At 52.0% G+C, this 22,556-nt stretch overlaps 8 protein-coding genes across 8 annotated transcripts; 2 read left to right on the top strand and 6 right to left on the bottom strand.

The window, feature by feature from the left end:
* Window positions 1-4: 4 nt before the first annotated feature.
* Window positions 5-1,731, top strand: LRP88_07067 (uncharacterized protein; the record flags this gene model as incomplete). Its single annotated transcript, XM_083243604.1, has 5 exons — window positions 5-158; window positions 209-696; window positions 749-1,006; window positions 1,058-1,667; window positions 1,718-1,731. The coding sequence occupies 5 exons, from the start codon at window positions 5-7 to the stop codon at window positions 1,729-1,731; spliced, it is 1,524 nt and encodes a 507-aa protein (XP_083100828.1).
* Window positions 1,732-5,338: 3,607 nt separating this feature from the next.
* LRP88_07066 (uncharacterized protein) lies at window positions 5,339-7,021 on the top strand (the record flags this gene model as incomplete). Its single annotated transcript, XM_083243603.1, has 1 exon — window positions 5,339-7,021. One exon carries the CDS (start codon window positions 5,339-5,341, stop codon window positions 7,019-7,021), a length of 1,683 nt encoding a protein of 560 aa, XP_083100827.1.
* Window positions 7,022-8,028: 1,007 nt separating this feature from the next.
* Window positions 8,029-9,906, bottom strand: LRP88_07065 (uncharacterized protein; the record flags this gene model as incomplete). Its single annotated transcript, XM_083243602.1, has 2 exons — window positions 8,029-9,306; window positions 9,355-9,906. The coding sequence occupies 2 exons, from the start codon at window positions 9,904-9,906 to the stop codon at window positions 8,029-8,031; spliced, it is 1,830 nt and encodes a 609-aa protein (XP_083100826.1).
* Window positions 9,907-10,454: 548 nt separating this feature from the next.
* LRP88_07064 (class I SAM-dependent methyltransferase) lies at window positions 10,455-11,998 on the bottom strand (the record flags this gene model as incomplete). The annotated part of the gene is made up of 7 exons (XM_083243601.1): window positions 10,455-10,505; window positions 10,555-10,628; window positions 10,882-11,093; window positions 11,323-11,360; window positions 11,411-11,580; window positions 11,726-11,816; window positions 11,954-11,998. 7 exons carry the CDS (start codon window positions 11,996-11,998, stop codon window positions 10,455-10,457), a joined length of 681 nt encoding a protein of 226 aa, XP_083100825.1.
* Window positions 11,999-12,950: 952 nt separating this feature from the next.
* Window positions 12,951-15,439, bottom strand: LRP88_07063 (mitochondrial carrier domain-containing protein; the record flags this gene model as incomplete). Its single annotated transcript, XM_083243600.1, has 6 exons — window positions 12,951-13,503; window positions 13,554-13,719; window positions 13,773-14,470; window positions 14,815-15,022; window positions 15,139-15,219; window positions 15,277-15,439. The coding sequence occupies 6 exons, from the start codon at window positions 15,437-15,439 to the stop codon at window positions 12,951-12,953; spliced, it is 1,869 nt and encodes a 622-aa protein (XP_083100824.1).
* A 972-nt stretch (window positions 15,440-16,411) lies between these two features.
* LRP88_07062 (uncharacterized protein) lies at window positions 16,412-17,419 on the bottom strand (the record flags this gene model as incomplete). Its single annotated transcript, XM_083243599.1, has 2 exons — window positions 16,412-17,208; window positions 17,260-17,419. The coding sequence occupies 2 exons, from the start codon at window positions 17,417-17,419 to the stop codon at window positions 16,412-16,414; spliced, it is 957 nt and encodes a 318-aa protein (XP_083100823.1).
* Window positions 17,420-18,226: 807 nt separating this feature from the next.
* Window positions 18,227-18,991, bottom strand: LRP88_07061 (putative FMN-binding domain-containing protein; the record flags this gene model as incomplete). Its single annotated transcript, XM_083243598.1, has 1 exon — window positions 18,227-18,991. The coding sequence occupies one exon, from the start codon at window positions 18,989-18,991 to the stop codon at window positions 18,227-18,229; it is 765 nt and encodes a 254-aa protein (XP_083100822.1).
* Window positions 18,992-19,690: 699 nt separating this feature from the next.
* LRP88_07060 (uncharacterized protein) lies at window positions 19,691-21,204 on the bottom strand (the record flags this gene model as incomplete). The annotated part of the gene is made up of 3 exons (XM_083243597.1): window positions 19,691-19,750; window positions 19,805-20,388; window positions 20,439-21,204. The coding sequence occupies 3 exons, from the start codon at window positions 21,202-21,204 to the stop codon at window positions 19,691-19,693; spliced, it is 1,410 nt and encodes a 469-aa protein (XP_083100821.1).
* Window positions 21,205-22,556: the final 1,352 nt, after the last annotated feature.

Raw genomic sequence — 22,556 nt, 5'->3', positions numbered from 1 at the left:
CGCAATGGGTCTAAAGAAGAACAACGAGCCTTCGGGCCATGCTCTGGCAGAGGTGCTTCCTCGGGACTCTAAGCCTTGGTACCGTGTGCCGCATCTTCTAAAGCTTAATCTGTTACTCCTGATCCCGCTCATGTCCTCCTCCGTGGCTGGCTTTGACGGTAACTCTCCTATACCAACACTCATTCTGTTCTAACACTAATACCTCCAGGTTCGTTGATGAACGGACTACAAGCACTTCCATCGTGGAAAAACGACTTCAACAATCCCAAGGGTCACACTCTCGGCTTCGTCAACGCCGCCCAGTCCTTTGGTTCCATCCTCGCGCTGCCCCTCTGCGGTCTCCTCTCCGACAAGATAGGCCGAAAGAAGACGCTCCTCCTCGGCGGTATCATCATCACGCTCGCTTCGGTTATCCAAGCTGCCGCGGTCAACTATGGCATGTTTGTAGCTTCACGAGTTCTGGTGGGCGTTGGTGCGATTACCATTATCCAGCCGAGTCCGATGCTTATATCCGAGCTGTGCTATCCTACTCATCGTGGGATTTACACGGCGCTCTTTTGGACTTTTTACTACTTTGGTTCTATTATTGCTGCTTGGAGCACCTATGGCTTGCAAAAGCACATGCCGGCCAGTGTTTGGGCGTGGAGGGGCCCTTCCATCTTGCAAGGTGGTCTTCCTATCCTCCAGCTCCTGTTTGTAAGTTCCACAACTTGACTCCGACTAAGACAAGAGACTGATCTCTCTCTAGTGGTGGAAGCTCCCTGAGTCTCCTCGATGGCTTATCGCCAACGACAGAAGCAACGAGGCCAGAGCTACTCTCGCGACATTCCACACTGGCGGTGACGAGGACCACCCCCTTGTCACATTTGAGATGAACGAGATCACCAGAGCTCTCGAGATTGACAAGGCGGCCGAGGGTGTCAAGTGGACCGCTCTTGTGGCGACCCCTGGCAATAGGAAGCGAACCTTGATCACTTGTCTGCTAGGGTTCTTCTCTCAGTGGGTTGTAAGTAGCCAGATGATCTCCTAAAGAAATGCAGGCTTACATGTGCAACAGGGTAACAGCGTCGTCTCGTTCTACCTCACTCTGGTTCTCGACACCGTCGGAGTCAAGGACCCCGATACCCAGACTCTGATCAACGGTCTACTCCAACTCTTCAACTTTGTCGCCGCCATCATCGCAGCATTCTTGGTTGACCGTCTCGGCAGACGAACCCTCTGGAACTGGTCTGGCATCGGAATGCTCATCTCCTTCGTCATCTGGACCATCTGCTCCGCCAGGTTCACTATTGAGAACTCGAGCGGGCTGGGAGTCGCAGTTATTGTCTTCATCTTTGTCTACTTCTTCCACTACGACTTGGCATACACGCCTCTTGTCTTTGCTTATCCGACCGAGATTCTACAATACTCTATTCGGTCCAAGGGATTGAGTCTCGAGCTTGGCATCGTGTACGGCTCGCTTGTGGTCCTGTCGTTTGTCAACCCCATTGCGCTTGATGCTATTGGGTGGCGGTACTACATTCTCTTCTGTTGCATCACAGCTGTTGCGGTTGTTGCGAACTGGTTCCTTCTCCCTGAGACAAAGGGCCGTTCTTTGGAGGAGATTAGTGAGTTGTTTGATGGACAGGATGTTGCTGGGGCTGCGAGGGAGGCTACGAAACTGGAGTGTGGAGATGTCAGTCACATTGATGAGAGGGATTTCTCCAAGGCGGATGAGTAGAATGTGGTTGAATGGGGCTACGATAGGACGACAACTTGACTTTGTTGGTATCAATGACGTCTCCACGAGGAGGCATCGGGCACAGTATCAAAGAGAACAGTAACGACATGGCTTCAGACTCAGCCTAGGGTATTAATATATATCTGCAGTTCCATATTCAAGAGATAGATCCACCTCCCCTAACTATTCGCTCACCGCATCCCATTCCGCCCGAAGAATCTCAAGGCTAACCTGCAAATTCCTCGACTCTGCGCTCCAACGGTTTAAAACATGCATCGCCTGCTGAACAGAAGCCTTCCACCCCGGCGGCATAGCTATCGAATTCACCCTCGCCGCGGCAAGGAGACACAAGGCAGCTTCAAAAGCGATGCGAGCCGTATACCAAGTTCCGTGGTGTCGATGGTGGTGGGTCGCGTCGTTGATCATCCCCATTGAGGCCTCCAGACAGGTAAACGCCAGGGGTTCAATATCCTTTCTGTGCTTGATAAGCTCGGTCTGGGGCGCGTGGATCATAAAGTAGAGGAATGGTTGAAAAATCCAGGCTTGACTTGTGAGGTATCGACTTCTAACGTGTAGGCCGAGCTCGTTTGTTGACTCGAATATTGGTTCTTCAACCTGAAGCGCTTTGGGTAGGTTGTTGACCCTATAATCTCGAAATCAGTGGCTGCTCTCAAAAATGTCATTGTGTTGCCTACCAAGCTGTCACTTTTTGGTCAAGTTGTTCTGCTTGTCTCTGCGTGGTGACAATGTCCCTCATCCAGGCAGTGGGCGATTGACCATATAAAGTCCAGATAATCTCATTACCAATTCGTCGTAATGATGTTTCTGAGAGATAATACATCCAGCTATTCAGCTGTGAGCGATTCCCAGGCGCCTTATCATCCAACTCAGCAGGGGAGGTGGAAGACTCTGGAGGATGCGGAAAGGCATAAGGGAATGGGAGGTCTTCAAGGCCAGAACTCGTCACGCGGAGTTCGTTTGCTAGTTCGCTTTGAAGGGTTAGATATTTTCTTGTTCATGTGTTAGAGGACATACCATTCTGACTGCATGCAGGACCAGTATAGCCTTTGAAGAAGCCGTCCCTCGTCCGTCTGAAACTCATTGGGAGAGAAAGACCTGGACTGAATATGTAGCTTCAGCTGAAGACTTGCCTGGCTAAATTGTAACCAAGCAGCGACCGGGCGGATCGAGTACATCTCGTACACACCACAGAAGAAGTGGCACTGTGTCGATAACAGAGATAACGGTTGATTACTGAGTATTGTTCGACACCTGGCAAAGCAACTTTCTCCCAACTGTCTCGAGGCGCCAGCTTTGTCAGGACTTGCCGGGGAATACTTATCAAAGGCGGAGGGCATGTAGGGTGCCGAGATGATTCCAAGTGCACACGCAATGAGCTTTGAGATATAAGTCACAGGCAAACAAGTTGAGGTTGTGAAGGGTACTTACGACGAGTGCGGCCTGGCCAGAATCTCCAACACCGTTTTTAATACAGTCCTCAGCAGCCTCAGCGAGAGTTGCTGGGTCCAGAATGGGATTCTTGGTGTGGACATTGGCAAGAAAATCCTTGATGGCTGATTCAATGACTAAAGAGCTTGGAAGGACATCTTTGAAATTATCCACGCCAGCTGAACTTTGCACTTGGCCATGACTTCTTGAATCGACGGGCGAAGCCCCTGAGTTGGAAGGAAACTGGTGGTTGTCTTGGTGTATCAAGGCCAGAGATCGGCCATGGAGTTGTAGTCCGAGTCCTTCAAAGACGGGCCATTCGAGGATTCCTTCTGCAGCTGGATACTGTGCTGTAGGAAAGACGGAAGGCTTTACAAAGGTTTCTTCAGGCATGTCGTTTCTGGTAGACCATTTAGCTACCCTAGCCAAGGATGGATGTGTGAGTAACCCACCTTTGGCTTGCAAGTCCATCGAAGCGCTCCTCCATGCGCCTCTCTAGATAATCAAGTCGATTAATAATGTGCAAACTTGCCGAATCATAACTATTTACGACATTCAGTTCAAGTCCACGGCTCTTATCCAGATTTCGTTTCGTACTTGGAAAAATCCGAGCGCAGCTCCTCGTAGACGCAGGTGGCGCCCACGCTGAGGCAGAAACTACATGATGGCCTCTTGTTATCGCATTTGCTCTTCCGGCCGCGACAGACAGTGCAGGCCGTGACTGAGCGTCTTCTTGGGTATGAACTCTCTGTTCTCTGGCGTTTTCTGATTTGCTGGACGGGGTTGGGCGTTGATGATTGGGACGGGGTGGAGTCAGTCATTGCGATGGGGCTGAAGAGTTGGGCTGGAAATTTAAAGAGCTGGATTTACGATCATCTTTGACTAGAATGAGAATGGAATATGCAAAGCAGATGTATAGATTTAGACGAGAGAATGGGGCAGCAGACGATCAGTGGAGATGGTTCGTGCAGTGCAATTCAATTGACATGAGGTTGTATTAGAGCCGTTCATTTGGCTAAGGCGGTGAAGCTGAGCAGAATTAGTAGAGTCAAAGAGTAAGTGACCCATGCTCCCGGCTCCTGAGGGTTTTTGAGTTTCCTGGTGGTTTGGGATGGAGTAATCTTGGCGTGGGTGAGTGAGTGACCGAGGTGCAGCGTGAGAGGTACGGTACGTCAGTGGCGGGTCTAGAGGGAAAGCATGCAGGGGAATTGCAGGGCGTATTATTTATGGAAGGTTGAGAGTAAAAGAAAGGGAAAAGAACGCGGTGTGTGTGGTTTATCCATTCCAACCGTGGCCAAGTTGTCGGTAACACATGGGGGCACTTAACATCCCGGTCTGCCAGGGGGCGTGATTTGTCTCCGAGGCACAAGGCACAAGGCACAATCAGAGGCAGCCAGTGGTGAAGCGGTGGATAACCAAGTCTTCGAACACTAGGGCGTGACAGAATAAACGGCACGTAAATGCACTCTCCGCTCTGCACTGCATCCATGGCTTTAGTTAGGCACGCATGGATGGGAATGGCTATGACTATGACTATGCATGGGATGGGTAATGGATGTTGATATGGATTGGCCATCAAAGACTCTCTTATCCCCTTTGTCCCTCTTTTGCCGTGTCCTCGTGCCACATGAGTCTCTCTACCTCCACCCATCCATTAGGTATTCACGCCCCCATCCATGCCACTCCTCCTCTCTGCAACCCTCCCTCTGCATCTCCGTGCAGCACCTCTTTCCAGTCCATCCGTGTCGTCTCGTCTCGTCGTGTCTGTCTTTCTAGTGCCAGACATTCTGTTTATTTGTTTTGCCCATCCTCCTCTTCCTCTTTTTTCTAAACTCTCGTCATTGTCTTGTCTCGTCTCGGTCACTCCCGCAAAACATTGTCTCTCTCTTCACAGTCAAGCTGCCTGAATGAAGTCTGCGCATCAATCAATCACTCTCGACAATAACAAACCTCCAGCGGATGGATCCCATGTGATACATCCAGCCTGACTAACTTGAACCCACCACCGACTTCGCCTCCCGCCATAATCACTCTATCTATTCTTTCACCTCTCTCCCGTTCTCCGCAATCCATTTATCCCTCGAGCCTAGTTCGGCAGCCAAACAAACAAACATTACATCACAATCAACCAGCTACACTTTGCGCATCCGACAAGTCCCGTCCGTACTCATGGTCTCCACACTCGAGCCGCCGGCTTCGTCGTCGCTCTCCCGCCGCGGTCCGTCGTCGGTCGTCTCTCGTCAATCCATCTCGCGAACGAAGCGCTACAATCGCTCCCACGCTGGCGGAACCTCGTACGCGCCCCAGAATGACTTTCCCGTCTTTGCGAGCAGCGGCGACGTCGAGATCATAATCACCGCCCGAGAAGCAGCCCCCGGCGCCGCGCCCGTCCAGAATCGCTACCTTCTTCATCGCCATACCTTGACGCGCTCCAGCGGTTTCTTTGAGGCCAGCACCTCGAACGAGTGGTCCCGCGCCCGAGCTCTACCCGCCGGCAACGAGCTGTCCCGCATCGGTGAGGACGGCAGTAGCCTCAATGGTAGCGACGACGGCACATCGTCGTCCTTGATGGGAGGTGCGACGCCGCCCAGGAAGAGATGGAGATATGAGCTGGACCGAGGCTCAGGCCCCAATGACATACCCATGCTGGTTCAGAGAGACGAACGAGAAGATTCCAATCAGTCCATCTTTGGCCCTGCCTCGGCACCACCCACAGTCAACTCTCGAGAATCTCGATCTTCGCTCGCCCGCACAAAGCTCTCGCACTCGCACTCTCGATCGCTTTCCAACTCGTCAACCGCAAATGGCTTCTTCCGCTCCGTCGCCAACCTCAGCCTATCTTCGAACCAGCCTCCAGCCCCCACGCTCTCCCAGGCCGATGAAGACCTCCTCCGCGACTACGACAACCTCTTCCGGATCTTCTACAACTACCCGCCCAACCTAGACGGGGTCAACGTCGCGGATGCATATGTGCAATGCAAGAGCCTCCTCAACCTTGCGGACCAGTACGACGCCCTGGCAGTGGTGGGACCGCGGGTCGACCACCACATGCTCCAGTTCCAGTCCCGTCTATGGAAGCAAATCGCCAAATACCCCATCTCCTACCTGCGGCTGGGGTTCCTAGCGCGAAGCAGGGTCATCTTCCAGGAGGCGCTGATCCACGTTGTCGGGCAGTGGCCCATGGGAGAGCGCAGCCTGCGGGCAGCCCTGCCCGACATGGTGCTGGACATAATCGAGGACAAGGTGGAGGAGCTCGAGGAGACGGTAGGCCGGGTCGAGGGGCGTCTCTTCCGGATCGGGCTCACCAACAGCCGCGGCGAACGTGTTGGCCCAAGCAACAATTATCTAGACTGGCTCGCCGTGAGCCTGTTCCGCCAATGGGTGGCTGACAACACCTCTCCGCAGCCGCAGCAGCAGCAGCAGCCGCAGCCCGATCAGCGCCGGCGGACAGCAGCAGCACCTCCAACGTCTCGCGATGGAGGCCGCAGCGTCGCCACTCTTCCCCCTGCCGCCCCGCCTCTGACTTCTGTCGGTCGCGCATACCGCACCCTGGGCTCGAATAATCCCGCGGCCTTTCTCGGGCATGATGAGTGCAAGAGGTTTCTCAAGTTGACACCGGAGCTTTACAGCCGGGAGAACCTCCGCCGCTTCGAGAAGAGGCTCGACGAGCTTAAGGCCATGGCTCGAGAAGTCGTCCGACCTCTGATGGGGAGCAACCTCGAGCTGGACATGGGCGGAACATCCAGGACCCCCGACAGCATCACCTATCTGACCTGCACTAACGTCGGGACGAGAGACTTGCCCTGGCTGATGATGGATGATCCGACCGTTGGCCTGCAGATCTCCAATTAATGTCACCGTCCGGAGTGATTCCGGGGTCCTCTGGCGATGTCACCTCGGACTGCATGTCATGAAAAGGAAGGCGAGAGAAAACAACGCTTCATTTTGTTTTATCTCGCCTCGAAAGACGGACGGACGACATGCTTCGACAATATGCAACGACTTTCTTCTCTCTATTGCAACGCGCCACGACGTTATGTTCTGATTTTTTTGTTCTTCACCTCTTTTTCTCTTTTTTCTGCGGATACCCCCCATGCTTGGACATATTTGATGATGCCCTCTGTGTCGGTTTATTTGTTACCCCCAAGGTTGGCTCTTGTGCTTTTATGTTGGCTGTTGCGTATTTATTTATCTTGAGTTTATGGTTCAAGGAAATCAGGTGGTTTTATATATACATAGGGATAGAGATGTGTTTGTCTGGATCACCGCATCAACTGGTTGGACTCTCAATGACTTGACTTTACTCAATCTTGATCTTGAATCTATCTGTGCAATGCATTCACATCTTGTTGAACCAGTTGTGCTTGTGTCTTTGTGCATGCCGTGACAAGTAGGGCCATTGGCAGTGTCATATCACCAGGCCGTGCTTGGGCTGCGAGGTAATTAGACTCTTCCACGTAGTCGCTGCATGCTGTAGGCATGCTGTAGGTGTATGTATGTACTTGGGTATGGATGTAAGGTATATGTACGGTAGGTCGACCCAATACTATAAGACGATGCTTGCAGAACTCGTGACTCGTGTCATCCATGGGTGCCATGATGCATCCATCCTTACCCTACCTCCACTGGGCTGGCCTAGACAGCAGCAGCCATGCAGGAGGCAGAGGAGCTAGTACCAACAATCCCTGGGCAGACAAGCATTTTCTCTCCTCTCATTCATTAATCCATTAATCATCAACGAGCGATATTGCTATCTCGATCCTTCTAACGAGCGGGTTCATCTGGCCCCTCTTGAGGGACGTTGCACACAAATCATTACCTTTTCCGCCCCAACGCCTAATGCTCAATCCATCACATTATCACTCTTCACCCACCAAGACATACTCGTCCCCAGACACGCTAATCACATCCATCTGCGAGTTCCCATCTCCCTTGCGTCCCCGGGTGCGTCGAGCAAACGGCCCGCCCTCGTGCGTCACCTCCAACCCTCGCCCGCGGATGTCTTGCGACCCCGAGACCGTCTGCGCAGAGACGTGGCCCTCCCACGACGATGGGTACTGGAGCTTGATGGTTCCGCTGATGGAGTTGTGCTTGGACTTTAGGTTTGACAAGGCCGGTGTGTCGTCGCCAACGGCGGTTATCCAGAGGGGCTCTAGTATTGTTACTTGAGAGGTTCCGCTCTTTGTGTCTGTTTCTAACGCTGGGCTTGTTGACCATTCTAGGACGGGTAGGATGCGGAGTTTGAAGTCTCCCGATTGGGACTCGAATCTTGCGTGGGAACTCGCTGCTACCTCGGCTGTGATGTCTCCAGATGCCGTGCCGACGTTGACGATGTAGTCCCGAGGCGGGAGTGAATCCTTGGGCTGACTCAAAGGCTCGTGAACCTCAATTTGTCCAGAGGCAGAGTGCACGCGGAGTGAAGCTGGCTTTTCACCCTCTGCTGGCTTGGGTCCGACATTTACAGTGATGTCGCCCGAGACCGTGTCAATGTCGAGGAGGTCGTATAGCGGATACCATCCCTTGACTTTTCCGCTGGCTGTGTGGATATTGATCTCGCGGGATGACAGCGTATAAGGCACAGCTGCTTTCTTGGGAGCCACGGCTGGCGTGTTGATGTGTCCAATGGCGCTGCGGATAACAGTGCTCTTCAGAACTTGCAAGTCAAAGCCCGTCTCGACGTCGACGTTGAGATGAACAGTGTTGATCTTGAGGGCATTGATGATAGACTTCTGCGGCACCCAGATAGTTGCGCGGATCTGGATGCAGGGCGCTTCACTCGAGTCCCAGTCTATCGTATCCGGCGTGATCATCTTGAACAGCTGCGTCTTCTCATCAAAGTGGACATGAACTCCAAGATTCTTGTCGTTGGAGATGACTTGCAGCTCAATTGCCGTAGACGAGCTATCCTTTGCAGGTTGCAGGATGACTTCTCCAGAGACGTGAGGTCTTGCGCCTCTATGACCACGATCCCTTTGAACCGTCTGTACAATCTCGAGGTTACTCGTACGGTCAAATTTCAAGGCCGTCGTGGTCTTGGGAAAGTTGTGTGGAGTGTCGAGGCATATCCGTGAGGGATTCCATGTGAACTCGCCGTGACTCCCAATAGGGCCATCGTTGATGTAGTCCGGAGGTTCCCACTGCGAGAGTCAGCAACACTACATATGCACGAGGAGTAGAAGACCAACGTCAGAAGAGTCATCAAAGAAAATACCAAGCAGTATGATGACGACGGATATAATGACAAAAGTACCAAGAATGGTTCTAAACTTTCCCCGCAGGTTGGTCTTTGCGACAGACGTCTTCAACCGTCTCCATCGTGATGGTTCCTCATGGGGAGGACTACTCATGGACTCGGGTCCATGAGACAAAAGAGGTTGTTGCTCCTCTACCCGAGGATACTGCTCCTGCGCTTGACCCATTGGTGAAAACGTCGAGTAATTTGTCGAAGAAGGCGAGTAAGCAGGAGGAGCCTCGTGCTGAATCAAAGGCGAAGCCATAGGTCTGCTGTCACTAGAAGATGCGCCGGCGTCATCGCTGTTTAATAACCGTCTCTCCCTCTCGGCCTCCCACGCCTTGGACTCGCGGCTCGCAAGGGTAGGATCCTCTACGAGGATATTCGGCACCAGGGGCCGCGGACGTGATGACGCCGACGACGCGTGGAAGTAACCATCAGTAGGCGACAGGGCCTCGGACTCGTCGTCGGCCGAGTAGAGGTTGTCAGAGTACGGGGCGGGCATTGTAGGGCTGAAGAAGAAGGGTGGGTAGGGCTGATTTGGAACACGGGCCTGGCGTGACGCTATTCGCGAGGGCTGCAGCCGTGGGACGAGAGCATACGTGGCCCAAGAGAAAAAAAGGGAAATCCTGGGGTTGAAATAGAGAGGGGAAAGGCAGAAAAATGGTGTTACTGGGATATGGATGTTATCTGATCATGTAAGGATTGTAGCCGATCACGCTATGGCTGTTTGCGGGAGGTGGTAAGCATGAGGCTTCAGAGGGATTGACCAACAACTGTTCAATGAACCACGGACGACAGCATTTTTAATATACTTGTATCTCATTTACATAGTATCAAGACTACCATGATACAAATTACAACTCTTCAATTCCTCAAAATAATCAGTCCCGTCTTGACTCTTCAAATCCCTCAAAAAAGTTGTTATCTCCAAGGATATCTCCCCTACAAAAGTTCCCCCGCCGCCTGAATGCATCAACTCACACACACGCACACCACACACCCCCGCAGCTGCATCCCTCCCAAGCGACGGACAGATGCGTAAGCCGTGCATCAAAGGCCGCGAATGGCTGACGAGGACACGCCTTGCTTGATTTCGATGGCCTGTTTTTGCAGATTCCAAGTTTTGAGTTGATCACATCTCTACACCAACCTTTATTGTCCTGACAACAACTGCATCTTCAACACAGTTTCTAAACTTCTGGCTTCCTCGCATAGATCGAGTACCTATCACGATTAGCGGAGAACACCACGATCAACAAACAAACTTACACTGGCCAATACGCGTGAATCCCCGTATCATTCAGCTCCCTCCTAACATCAACCAAAAACAGCGTCACCCTCTCTCTATCCCATCCATGCGCCCTCGTGAGCGGTGCCATAGTAAACGCCTCAAGTCCACCCTCTAGATTCGCCCTACTCCAAACCCCGAGCTCTTTGAGTCTCTTGTCCTTTGGCCATGTGTTGATTGGCCATCTACGTCGTGTCTCGACGACGTCTACGAAGCCTGTCGCTGCGAGGACGTCTTTGAGAGGTGGGATCTCTTGGTAGGGTCGGCCGAGTTTGACCGAGGCTTCGTACATGAGCTGGAGACATCTGGGGAGTGCTTGCGTGGGCTGGAGGGTGCCATCGTCTGAGGAGAGGAAGAGATCGGCTTCTTGGAGTTCGACGTAGCCGCCGGGGTTGAGGTTACTGGAGAGTATCAGAAACGGCAAAATAGGATGGCTCAGATGCTTACTCATAAATCTTTTTGAGATATTCGGGCCAGTTTCCGATACTCGATGTCATCATTCGACTATGGATGTAGTCAAATGGCGCAGAATGATTCCATTCCTCGTCGATATCATCAATGAAGAACTCCACATTGGGAGGTACACTGGAATATCAGTCTGGCTTCTTGATGATTGCAATTGGCACATACAAGGTAGGCTGTATAGGCGACAAGTCGACGCCAACGACCTAACAACACCTCAATATTTAACCCATAACATTTGGCAAGCATTACTTACATGAGCTTCCGGGTGCTCGTCTCCAAAGTCCATGGCCCATATTCCCGTCCCTGTGCCAAGGTCGAGAACCCTCTTGACCTCGGACTTGGCTTTATTCGGCGGCGCGAGACCGAGACTGTCGTCAAAAGTAAGGAGGAAAAGGTGATGCTGGAGATCTAGAGCCGGGTTTCCTAGTTCAGTCAGTGTTCGTGGTTGCTACATGTTCCGCGTACCCAATCGTTCGGCTTCGAGTTCGTCATTAGGAAGGTTATACTCTAGACTCATAAGTATTGCATTGAATCTTCAGGGATACTGGGGAAGCTTTAATGGACTCACTCCCGTCCTTGTATCGATGATATGTCCTTCCGTTCTCGCGTCTGTAGTCCACGATGGAGCTACTGAGACTTTGAGTCGAAGAGACTGCCTCCTGCACTCTATTAGCACGATCTGAGACTGTATGAGTAAGTATTTACCTCTCCAAGAGAAGATTCTCCATCTTCAGTCAACTGTCAGTTCCCAGAGTTAGCAGTGATTTGTGATGTAGTGTCCAGACAAGCCACCCACCGCCTGGTCGGGCACAATCTGCGTCTCAGGTCTCTCAGTCGTCATATCGAATACAAATACGAAAGCAAACGTTTATAATTCTATGAACTTGTTGAAGAGAAAACTCGGGAAGAAATGCAAATTTTAAAATACCAGTCCCCATAAGAACCATGCTCGCCCAGACATCTCCCCTCTTTCCTCTCCCCACAAGTCGTCTCACATTCGGACAACCTCGCATATGTACACAGCATGTCCAACAGAAATACCCGCTCTGCACAAAATGCACACATGTCGTGTTGTCTTTGCAGGTTTGGGTCCTCATTCGCCGGCCCCGGCGCCCCGGGCATCCGCTCGGTACCGAAGTGCCGGGACGGAGGGGAGTGGGACCCACACTTTGCACGGCGCGGCGCGGGCCAGTGAGAGAATTGAGAGCAGAAGGTATCGCATCGCATCATGCCGTGAGAGACCGTCTGCAGGGTGAATTGGCCAAGGGATTGGCAAATTGCAACGGACTTGAGCCTCCGAGGTAGATACTTGCATTTAGTGGCTACGACATTCATCACAGTCGTGACACCATACCAAACGTCAAAACGCATCACCACCAATGAGTATGGAATCAAGAAAAGCTCAGCTTCGATTGCGAGATCTCCCTAGCCTCGCCTTGGACCTGCCTCTATCTCAAGCAACAAAAAAAAAAGAGGTATGTCATCCAATTCTAAAAACCGCCGACTCCAGCTCCGCCAAAGAAAAATCCGAGAAACGTTTGGCGGTGTTCCCATCACCTCGTGGCGTGGTTGCTTAGTTTTTCATCCACTGATATATCAATCCCTTTCCCAACGCCTTGATATTTCCCCCCGTCGTAACGCAATGCCCGTCTTCCCGCTAAGATTCCCCGCTTGCCTAAATGTCAATGTGAAAGTTGCGTGCGCGTGTGAGTGTTGGATTGTCGGTTCGTGAGTGTTGGGGAGAGACCCCCTGAGTTTTGTGTGTAGTTGTCGTCTTCCAATCGGGTTCATCCTCAACTCAAGCCGAGCATTCTCTTCGAATTCTCGTACACCACCCAGGTGATGCTCAGAGCGGGTGCAACCTTGAGTAGGTTGGGTGTTAGACCTTTGTAGAGACCTCGGTAACCCTCCCGCTGGATCGTCTTCTTGGTTACGTCCCAGATTCCCGTGTATGTCGCAGGATGCATGGCTGTTCCTTGGGTCTGAAGTCGTGTTCGCACCACGTTCAACGGATAAACAACGCTGGCTCCAAAGGCTCCGGATGTTGCACCGATGATTCCGGTAGCGATGTTCCCGGGTTTCACATCGTCTTCGTGCATACCGTCCCGCTTCGCATAATAGCTCTTGTAAGACTTCTTGAGCAGCTCAAATGTGCCCATGTCGATGGCACTGTAAGGGAACATTCCCACCAGTCCCATGGTCAAGCCTCGGTAGCATGCGCGGACGCCGCCATCTGCGTACATCTTGATGGCCGTCTGTCGGACCAGGGCCACACCCTGAAGACCGTCTTTGACAGTCTCGCACTGTAGTCTAAACTTAAGGGTATCAAGTGGATATACAGAGGCCCTGCATAACTGTCAGTTCGCTATCAATCCAAGACCCAAATCGCAACGTACTGCGCAATCATGCCAGCAAGACCACCCGAGGTGAATTTGGACCACGAGCTAAGCTTCTTGGGATCTCCATGGCCCTCAAAGTTGGCGAGGGCCCGCTTGGCCGCTTCGTATGAGCCAAACTTGATGGCCGTCTCTGGCATAATCTTGACCACATTCAGGCCATTTCCTTGGCTTGTCAGCGTCTGAGATTCAATCGCCGACGCTGTTACCGCGACCTACCTGCAAAGAGACTCCGGACACCCCCTGACCTGACAAGATCCCGAATAGCATCGCTGAATGGTTTCGCGGCATTCTTCAAGGCGGCAATGGGACGCCCCTGCTTCAGCGCTGCGCCCGCCGTCTCGGCGCGACTAGTCGTATTAACTAGCAGATAAACCTTTAATCGATCGAGAGGTGCAGTAGCCGTCCGCGACACCCCGCCGGCGATGGCACCCGCAACAAAGTAGCCTGGATCAGGTACAAAGTCTGTTAGTCTATACTTCTTGTGCACTGTTGAGACTCCAGTGGTGTGTCCATGGGTGCCATCGCCGACGTGCTGTGATAGGGATTCGGCCACCTCCGGCGGCGTCTCAGTAGCCGGGTCGTCATAGTCGGGGTACGGGACCGCGGCAACGGTGGCCATGTTCTCGGTCGCGTCTTGGGGTTCGTCATCCAGTATCGAGGGGACCGCTGCTTGGGCAGATATCGTCCGGTCGGCAGGGGGCCTTGAGCCGTCGAAGGGGAATGCGACTCGGAGAAGAGAACCGAAAAGGGTTGAGAAAAGGGAGCGGAAGCCGTCCGTACCTAGACCCTCTAATGTTTCCTCGCTCACAAGTGTGTCTCCTTCTGGGGTCACGCTGACCACTGAGTAGTAAAAGTCGAGGACGGCATGGAGCTGGGAATCGTGGTCGTGGGGGGGCATAAAGAGGAGGAAGTTTCTGAGGCAGCATGATTAGTGAGTGGCTGCTATGACTGATCTGGGCTTTGCAAATAAATAAAAAGGCGAGATCCGGAAGAAATAAAATCTTGAATAGCGCCGATGGGCTGCAGTCGAGAACAGAGCATTTCGCGATCCGGTGGGAGCTCGGGCTTGGCACATGACGTTATGAGGTTTATCCCCGCCAAAATGACTGAGGGTCAGTAGCCATGAGCATCATCTGACGGGAATGGGTGAATGAGACGCGCAGATGATGCAGTGGGGACGACCAGGGCAGAGTTTTTGTCAAAGAGAAAGAAGAAAAAAAAAAAAGAAACAGAAAATATGGAAAATGGTGTGACTAACCGCCATTCATCGAAACTGACGTAGCCGTCGTTGTTGAGATCCATGTCGTTGAAAAACTCGGCGAGGCGGCGGTTCGACAATGTGAGACCGGCGTTCTTAAAGGCCGTCTGGAGCTCCAGCTTGTCGAGCTTTCCGTTTCCATCCTTGTCAATTGACCTGAAGAGGGCAAACAGCTGCCTCTCTGCCTTTTCGACGAACTTTCGAAACTCTGGAGTAAAGAGAAAAAGTGTGAGCTTGCTTGTTTGTCTTGCGGGTTGAGCTGCCGAGCGAGCTCCGGAGGATCGGGAACTTCGGGCGTAGAGATGGAGATAGAGGCATGCGTACCTTCGTATTGGATCTTTCCATCGCGGTTCTTGTCTACCTCGTCCATGATGCGCTTGAGCATGTCGTCGGCGTTCTTCATGGCTGCGATGGCCCATCAGCATGTCGTGGTCCGTCTCTTTCAAGCTCCCGCTCGCTTACGATGATCAATCCTCCGGAGCCCCTTCTGCAGACCTTTGAGGTCCAGCTCGCCCGTCTTGTCGGGCTCGAGGCTCGTCCACAGCTCCTCGACGCGGGCATCGCGCGAGTTCTGCGACTCCCTCAAGCCATCTCCGACTTCGCTAACCAGCTTGGACACGCTCATGACGAAGGAGGCGCCGGCGGCATATCTCGCCGGGAGGTAGATGTCCGGCGATTCGATGTCCGGGGTGGTGATCGAGGGGCGGTCGCAAGAAGAGGAGGAGTAGTCGTCGTCGTCGACAGAGCGGAAGAGGTCAAGGTGCGGCGACGGCGATTGTTATCGGGGTTACGGAGAGGACATGGCTGAGCTGGAGGGCGGGAGATAGCTGGAGATCCAATGGGGATGCCAATCGACGAGGGTTCGGGAGAGGGTGACCAGGTTGTGACGTTTTGAGGTCCACGGGGTAAAAGAGCCTGAAATCCAATCCAATGCAGTGGAGAGCCTGCCCAGGCAGCACATGCCGCAGAGGCCCCATAGGTGAGGTGCCGTAACAGGGCGTCAGGGCCCCTAAAGGCCCTCCCGCTGCCAACGCCGGGGGATTCAGGGAAGCTCGGCGATCAATCAGAGCCCTTGCATTATGTCTAGCGCCCCGGAAGGACCCGCCGACCTGGCAGAGAAGTCGCTCTGTCGAGGCTCAAGGGCTTTGAACGAATTTCTCTTCCAGGCAAAATATTCGCTTAGCATGCACTTGGACATGCTGTTAGCCCGTCTTGTTCTTCAATTGATGCCCTGCGGTCGGATCCGGAGGCGTTTTCCCATCCCTGCCTGACCTGTAGTTATTCCCTGTCTCCTTGATTGGTTGCGTAGATCCGAGGTACCAAGACCTTGAAGTTGGAGTCCGGTGACATTTCGTGGCTGGTGGTGGCGTCGATTGATTCGATTCAACCATGGATTCGGATTCGGATCTTATCAAACACCATCCAAGCCATCAGCCTTATAGCGCAAAGTATGCCAATGTTGCATTCTTGATCTATATGCCACAGTGCAAACTGGCCCGAGACACCCAAACGCCGCATTGATGCTATGTATGTATAATTTCCAAACCGTCCAAACGCTTCATGTCTCATTCCTCATGTCATCCATGCAAAATCCTGCTTACTTATCCAACCCCCGAGCCTTCACAAACCGGTTGATTTGCTCCCGCGTGAGCTTGTCGTTATATTGCTCGTAGCATTCGTAAAAGGAAATGATTTCCTGCGTGGCGTCCACCATGGACGCGATCTCGACATTGCTCTCGACCAGCCAGGCCGCGAACCTCTGCACACGCGAGACTCTAGCCTGCTGCTGCTTCTCTTTGGGCTCTGCAGGGCTAGCATCCGAGAATCCAGTCTGTGAAGACTGTCCCTGGGCTCGCAACAGCGCTTGCTGAGCGGCCGCAAGACCTGCCGCAGCCGCAGAACCAGAGTTTTGTCCAGGTGCCGAATTATTAGGTCGAAGTACCAGAGCCAGCAGGATAGCCACCAGTGCAATAATATGGGGAGCGTATAAAAGGGGTAGGTCGGTCATGTAGTGGTCGTTGATGACCGACCGGGCCAGCTGAACCTCATCCTCCACCAGCGACAGCTCAGATCGCAGAGCGCTGATGCTCCGGTACGGCTGGTGCACAATGAGCTGCGACCGCATCTCGCTGATCATAAAGAACTCGCACTCGCCCAGCTTGGACGTGTCGATGGCGACGAGGTCTCCCCACATCTGCCGGGCCTCGGTCACGATCAGCCTGATGTGTTGAGGCGACTCCTCCATCTTGCATGCCAGATAAATAGCGGTCGCGATGACAAGGTATGGGTTCGTTCGGCGGATCTCGACTTTCGAATAGAACCGCTTCATGTAGACTTGGGCCGTGGCCATAGACTGTTGTCGGATCGTGAGGCGCTTTGCTAACCGTATCAACTCTGCAGAGAAGTCAGCGACGATGTCCACGCAGCCCGGGGTGAAGAACGCACGTTGATTAAAGTAGATATTTAGATGGCGCTGCTGCGGGAGCGGGAACATGCGGACGAGTTCGGCGTTGTCGTCTTCGAGTTTCTGTCGCATCGTTACCAGCTGATCCTTGGTGAACTGCCAGAAGCGACGTTGCGTCGACTCCCAGTAGTTGGCCGACATGGCTTCTCGAGACGCGCCCGTCAAGGCGTCTTTCCGGCGAAGCTGCAGCTCTCGTGGATGGGAGAATGAGACCAGCTGGGAGGCTGATCCGAGGTGAACAAGGCACGTTGAGGAGGGGAGAGTCCGGCCTCGTTGAGGCGAGGCTGGCGACCGCCACCGCCGATCGGAACGTCCGGTGGCTGGTGCGGCGCGCCAACAAGGCTGAATCCTGTTGTGGCTGGTGCATGCACTGCACAGGGGCATCCACTTTGACGCAAATGCAAGCCAAACTTGAATGCTTGAAGATTTTCAAAGTAGAATGGAGCTCAAGGAGCGGCAGACTGCCTTGAAGGAAGATTTGCTGAGGCAGCGATGGTGCACATCGTGATGCGAATGATAACCACTAACACGGATGACCCTTGCACACTTGAATGAATCGATAGCATGTTATCTTGATTTTAGCTCCCCGATGACTATCTTGGCCTTTCTAAGCATTTTAATTCTTTCGTTATGTCCTTCGCGGTCACTAAGTCGGCGGGTACTAGGTTTCGCCAATGAACAAGACCGCGATGCCAGGCGACGAGGCGAATAACCTACCTATTCAGCCGAGGAGGCTCGGGAAACCATTCATAAGTCAACCGGATATGTGAAGTATAGTTGATAAGTTAGTTTTCAATATCCGGGGCATATATGCTAATGCTATTCATGCACATCGATCCATTCCTCACCCCAGTACCCAGATTTAAGCATGTCGAAATTGGAGGATTCAATACCTGCTTTCCTAGCACCTGAATACTTGTATTCAGAGATGCATGGCTAATCCCAGGCTTATTCCTTTCCATACTTGAGTTCTTGTCGTTCTTCCACAAGATCTGCCACCTGTCCTGCCCTTTCCGTCCCAAGACCCCGGAAGCCCTTGATAACACCGGCGCGGTCTCCGGCTGGCTCCTCCTGGCTCATCTTGAACTTTCCTTCCATGCGCTCAACCTTGATCTCGATTCCAATGATGGCCTTCTTCAAGAGCCTGGTGTACTTCTCGGGGGCATCTGTCACTTTCCAGGCCTCGGGTCTGCCATCCTCGCCGGTGTGTTTCATGATGTTGACCTCCATGTGCCTGGTAAGGGCGTCAATCTGCGAGTTGAGATAGGCAGAGGTCTCCTCCGACTTGGAGTCGACGTAGACGGTCGCCTTTCCATATACCTGCACAGCGGCGTAGTTCCAGGTAGGAACCACCTTTTGGGTTTTGGGCTTTGTTTCGGAGAGAAACTCGGGAGGGATGTAAGCGTGAACCGGAGACTGAAAGAGGACTAAAACGTCATGTTCTAGCACGCGAGTGGACTTTGTAGTGGCTTCCTCGATTATGGCTTTGCTCTGGGGATTTGCCCTGGCCAAATGACCTCTCAGAGTTCCAAGCTCGGTCTCGCTTGATTCATCTTCAATGTCCAGAACAAATGGTATGTGACTGATTTGGAGGTATGGGAAAGTCCCTGAAGGCGATGAGATGACTGTGGTGAAGAGACCGAGGGGGTTTTCTCTGATAAGACGTCGGAGAACACGGAGATCCCTCTCTGCGTGAATGTCGCGAATGTACATGATGTGGTGATGGCGAGGGTTGGTTGTGGAAAGTAGATATTGGCAGAACGTGGAGCGTGAACCTAGGGCGAGAAAGAGATTGGTTTGAGAGCCACGGAGTATGGGACGGTTTATATGTCTTTATCAACGACCCTCTGGAGTGTCCTCCAAGCTAACATCCCCAGGTACACCTGACCTTTGGAAGCCCCTTGATTGGTCACCTCTACCTGTCAGTGAGTCCTTGAAGGACAATCACCCCTGAATTCCCACAGAGGGTGAAAGAAAAAGCGGAACGTGCCAATATGCAATGTGAGTGAGGCGGCCCGCTGCCTTTTCTGTCGGGCTGTTGGCTATTGACGCCTGAGTGGAACATGTCCCTGGTGACATAACGATATGCTTATATGAAGGGCCCGCGTACGCCAACAATGGACGAGTGTCGTGGGAGGACAAGAATCTGACTACAGAGCAGAGGCGGATCGAGGAGCCGCTAGGGTTAATAGCGGGCCGCAAGTTCCGCCAAACTTGAATCATTGAGGAGGTATCATAAACTGACTTCATGGTATATATACAACACGTATTACAAAAGCTCTGAATCAGAAATCATAACCCGTCCCACGGAAGAGATATTCCAAACCAGTTCACCTGAACTAAGAGATTACACGGGGCAAGATGGTCCTGCCGCTTGGCATCTCCGTTCATGATAAGATGCTCGACACTAACTCATCGACCAACGCTGCATGAGAAGGGTCTGCTGATGGAGCCTGAATCAAACTTTTTGATCTACCAGACCAGTTAGCTTACAGTACCTAGTTAAGTGATGAGAAGTGAACTCACGATTTCCACCACACTGGCATAAGTACCAATGCAAAAGACGGTGACGCCTAGGACGAATACGGTAAGGTTTGCCATCGCCGTCCACAAGTTGTGCTTTTCGTGCCACTTTCCTTCCCTCAGAAGGCAATACCACATAATTGGAGGGATATAGAACGAGGTTCCCGCGACGAAAAGACAGCCAGTCAGCGATAGGAGTTCCGAGAAGAAAGGGATCGCCTCAGAAATAATCCAAGCGACAAGGCTGATAGTAGTGACAACCACTATCCAGCTAATCCATCCCTTGGCTGTATTGATGTAGCGTGTGATGGAGTTTTTATAGATTCTCCCATGAATGAACCTAGCGGCGACGGTTGTGTTGATAGAACCCGAGATGTAGATGACTGGGATCGCGAGGCCAAAAGCTATCTTTGAAATTAGGGGGCCAGCCGAGAGCAACGCGGGTGATTTGACGTCCTGTCCAACAAAGACGTAGATGAGGGACCCGGTAAGCGTGTAAATGGTGGTCTGGATCACGCCAAAGGTCGAGATGGACTTGGTGAAATCCTCTGGCGTATGCATCTCATCCATATAGGATATTTGTCCAACTGGGCATTCCAAGTCAGTATAGTAAGTGACCAAGGCTTCAAAAACTTACTAGCAAACGCATAGGCAAAAACAATGTTTGAAATTGCAACAAAGGCTTCAGCAAGGCTGATGTTTTCCTTGGGCCAGGCAGACCAGGGATTCTCTGGCTCAGACGACTGCACCCCTGTAGCGATGACTGTAATTCCGATAGCAATCAGAATAGAGGCAAAGTCGATGTAGCCCAAGATTGCAACTTCTGAGAACGAGGGAGGGATGGCCAGGATCAACAAGATGATAGCCGACATGACCCCAAAGACCAGAGAACACACATGGCTTTCTGTCATAGTGACAAAGGCAATGGTGCCCGTTAGGCAATGTGATCCAACAACTAGAGTAAGTAAAGACACAAAGATGATACTGAACAATACATCACCCCACTTCCCCATCAAAAGGGTTCCCACATCGACATAACTCTTGGCCTCGGGGTATTTGAGTTTGACGAGGCCGATGATATAGCTAGCGTAGATAGCGACGAACCCGAAGAAGATTGTGACAATGACTCCTGGTATCATCCCCAGCGTTGCGTATGCTCCGGGGAGACTCAGGCTACCAAGGGCGATGGCAGTGACGATGAGGATGACGGTAAGGCGCTTCCAGCCCAGACGATGAAAGTAGGCATCGCCCTGGGCTGTCTTTTCTTTCTCAAGGTCTAGGCCCATGACTTGGCCGAGAGCTTCGTCAGAGGTTCGACGAATAGCTTCGATCTTGTCCATGTCTGAGATGTTCTTGTCGTCTGAGGAGCTCTCAGGGGCAGGAGGGGTGATGTAGTGATCCATGACGACGATATTAGGTGACTGATAAGAACTACAGTCCTTATCGACATGCAGCGCAAGAGATGGCTTTTTATAAGCTTTTTAAGAAAGGCCGTAAAACTGCAAGACAAGCAATAAGGCGTGCAGGTCATGACAAGGCGTCCAATGCGAGTCTCGTTATTCTGTGATCCTTGATGAAACCCCAGACGGCGGGTCTCCTTCTTCCCCATGGGGGATTAGAATCTCCCCACAGTCCCCGCAAAAGTCTCGTGTTGTAATGAGGAGAGCTTTTTTCGAGGTGTGAGTTTGGGGCAGATTTTTGTCGTTTTTGTACCTCGTTGGTTGGGAGGAGCTGGACGTGGTCGAGCTTTAGCACCACGAACTTCCTGGCGATATACAACTTTGTAGAGTGTCTTATTATCTATCGTAGTATGTGAACAAAGTGCTTGATATTACTATCAGGGGAGAATCTAGCCAAGTCGGATGACCGGGCCCCAGAAGAAACAACCGCTATGACCCCGTATCCGCCGGCAGGGACGAGGAAACTTCCCATATAGGAAACAGACTAGTAATGATCAACAGACTATAACGTAAAAACTCTGTCAAGAAAACCCGCTCTCGTCTGTTTAGGCAGGTGAATGTGTCCTGAGGCTGTGGATGTTTCTGAAATGACTTGTTTCTGCCTGGTTATTGTGTGGGTTGAGGTGTTTGTTTACTGGTGCAAGTGGAGAGATCAGATTTCAATGGGTCTCGAGTTCTTAAGAAAAAACTCATCAAGGTGATCAAAGCTCTTATTAATGAATGAAAACGGACAGATGCAAACAGGGTGGGATCATGAGGTTCTCTTTCTCCATAAAGTTGAATTGAATGCCTCAAGCCATGGGAGTTGACCCTTGTGGGATACTTATCCCATTGGGTACGAGATTGTCCCTCTTTGTTGAGTGATTCACTTTCCTTCCCGCAAAGACAAAGAGTTTATCTGGCATAGTAGCAAACAACACGGTCTTGATATCCTCCTCCAGACAGCTAGCCATAGGGGGGAACACAGTTTCTAACACATGGCCAACTCAATGCTGCATTAACGCCGGGATATGGCATATCTGCCTGCCAGTACCTGGTGAACTTTATCCCCGAAGAGTCTATCTCAGATCACTTGACTCAAAACAAGCGCCATTAAGTTCAAATCCTGCCCATCTATAAAGTGAATTTATCCATTAAACTCCTTCACGGCACTTTGTCGTTTGCACAGGGCCCTGTAAACGCCGACGAGGCTGTGCGCTGCGGAACAGAACTCTATACAACAAACTCTACAAACAATAATAAGCAGAGCGTCTCCTATTAATATTCCATTTCCTCCCTTTTTCCTTCAACAAACA

Source organism: Fusarium phalaenopsidis (genome assembly GCF_050370095.1).
Source record: "Fusarium phalaenopsidis strain FUZ10S chromosome Unknown contig_32298, whole genome shotgun sequence".
Taxonomy (NCBI): Eukaryota; Fungi; Ascomycota; class Sordariomycetes; order Hypocreales; family Nectriaceae; genus Fusarium; species Fusarium phalaenopsidis.
Note: the sequence above shows the minus strand (reverse complement) of the source record. Positions and strands in the feature narration are given on the sequence as shown.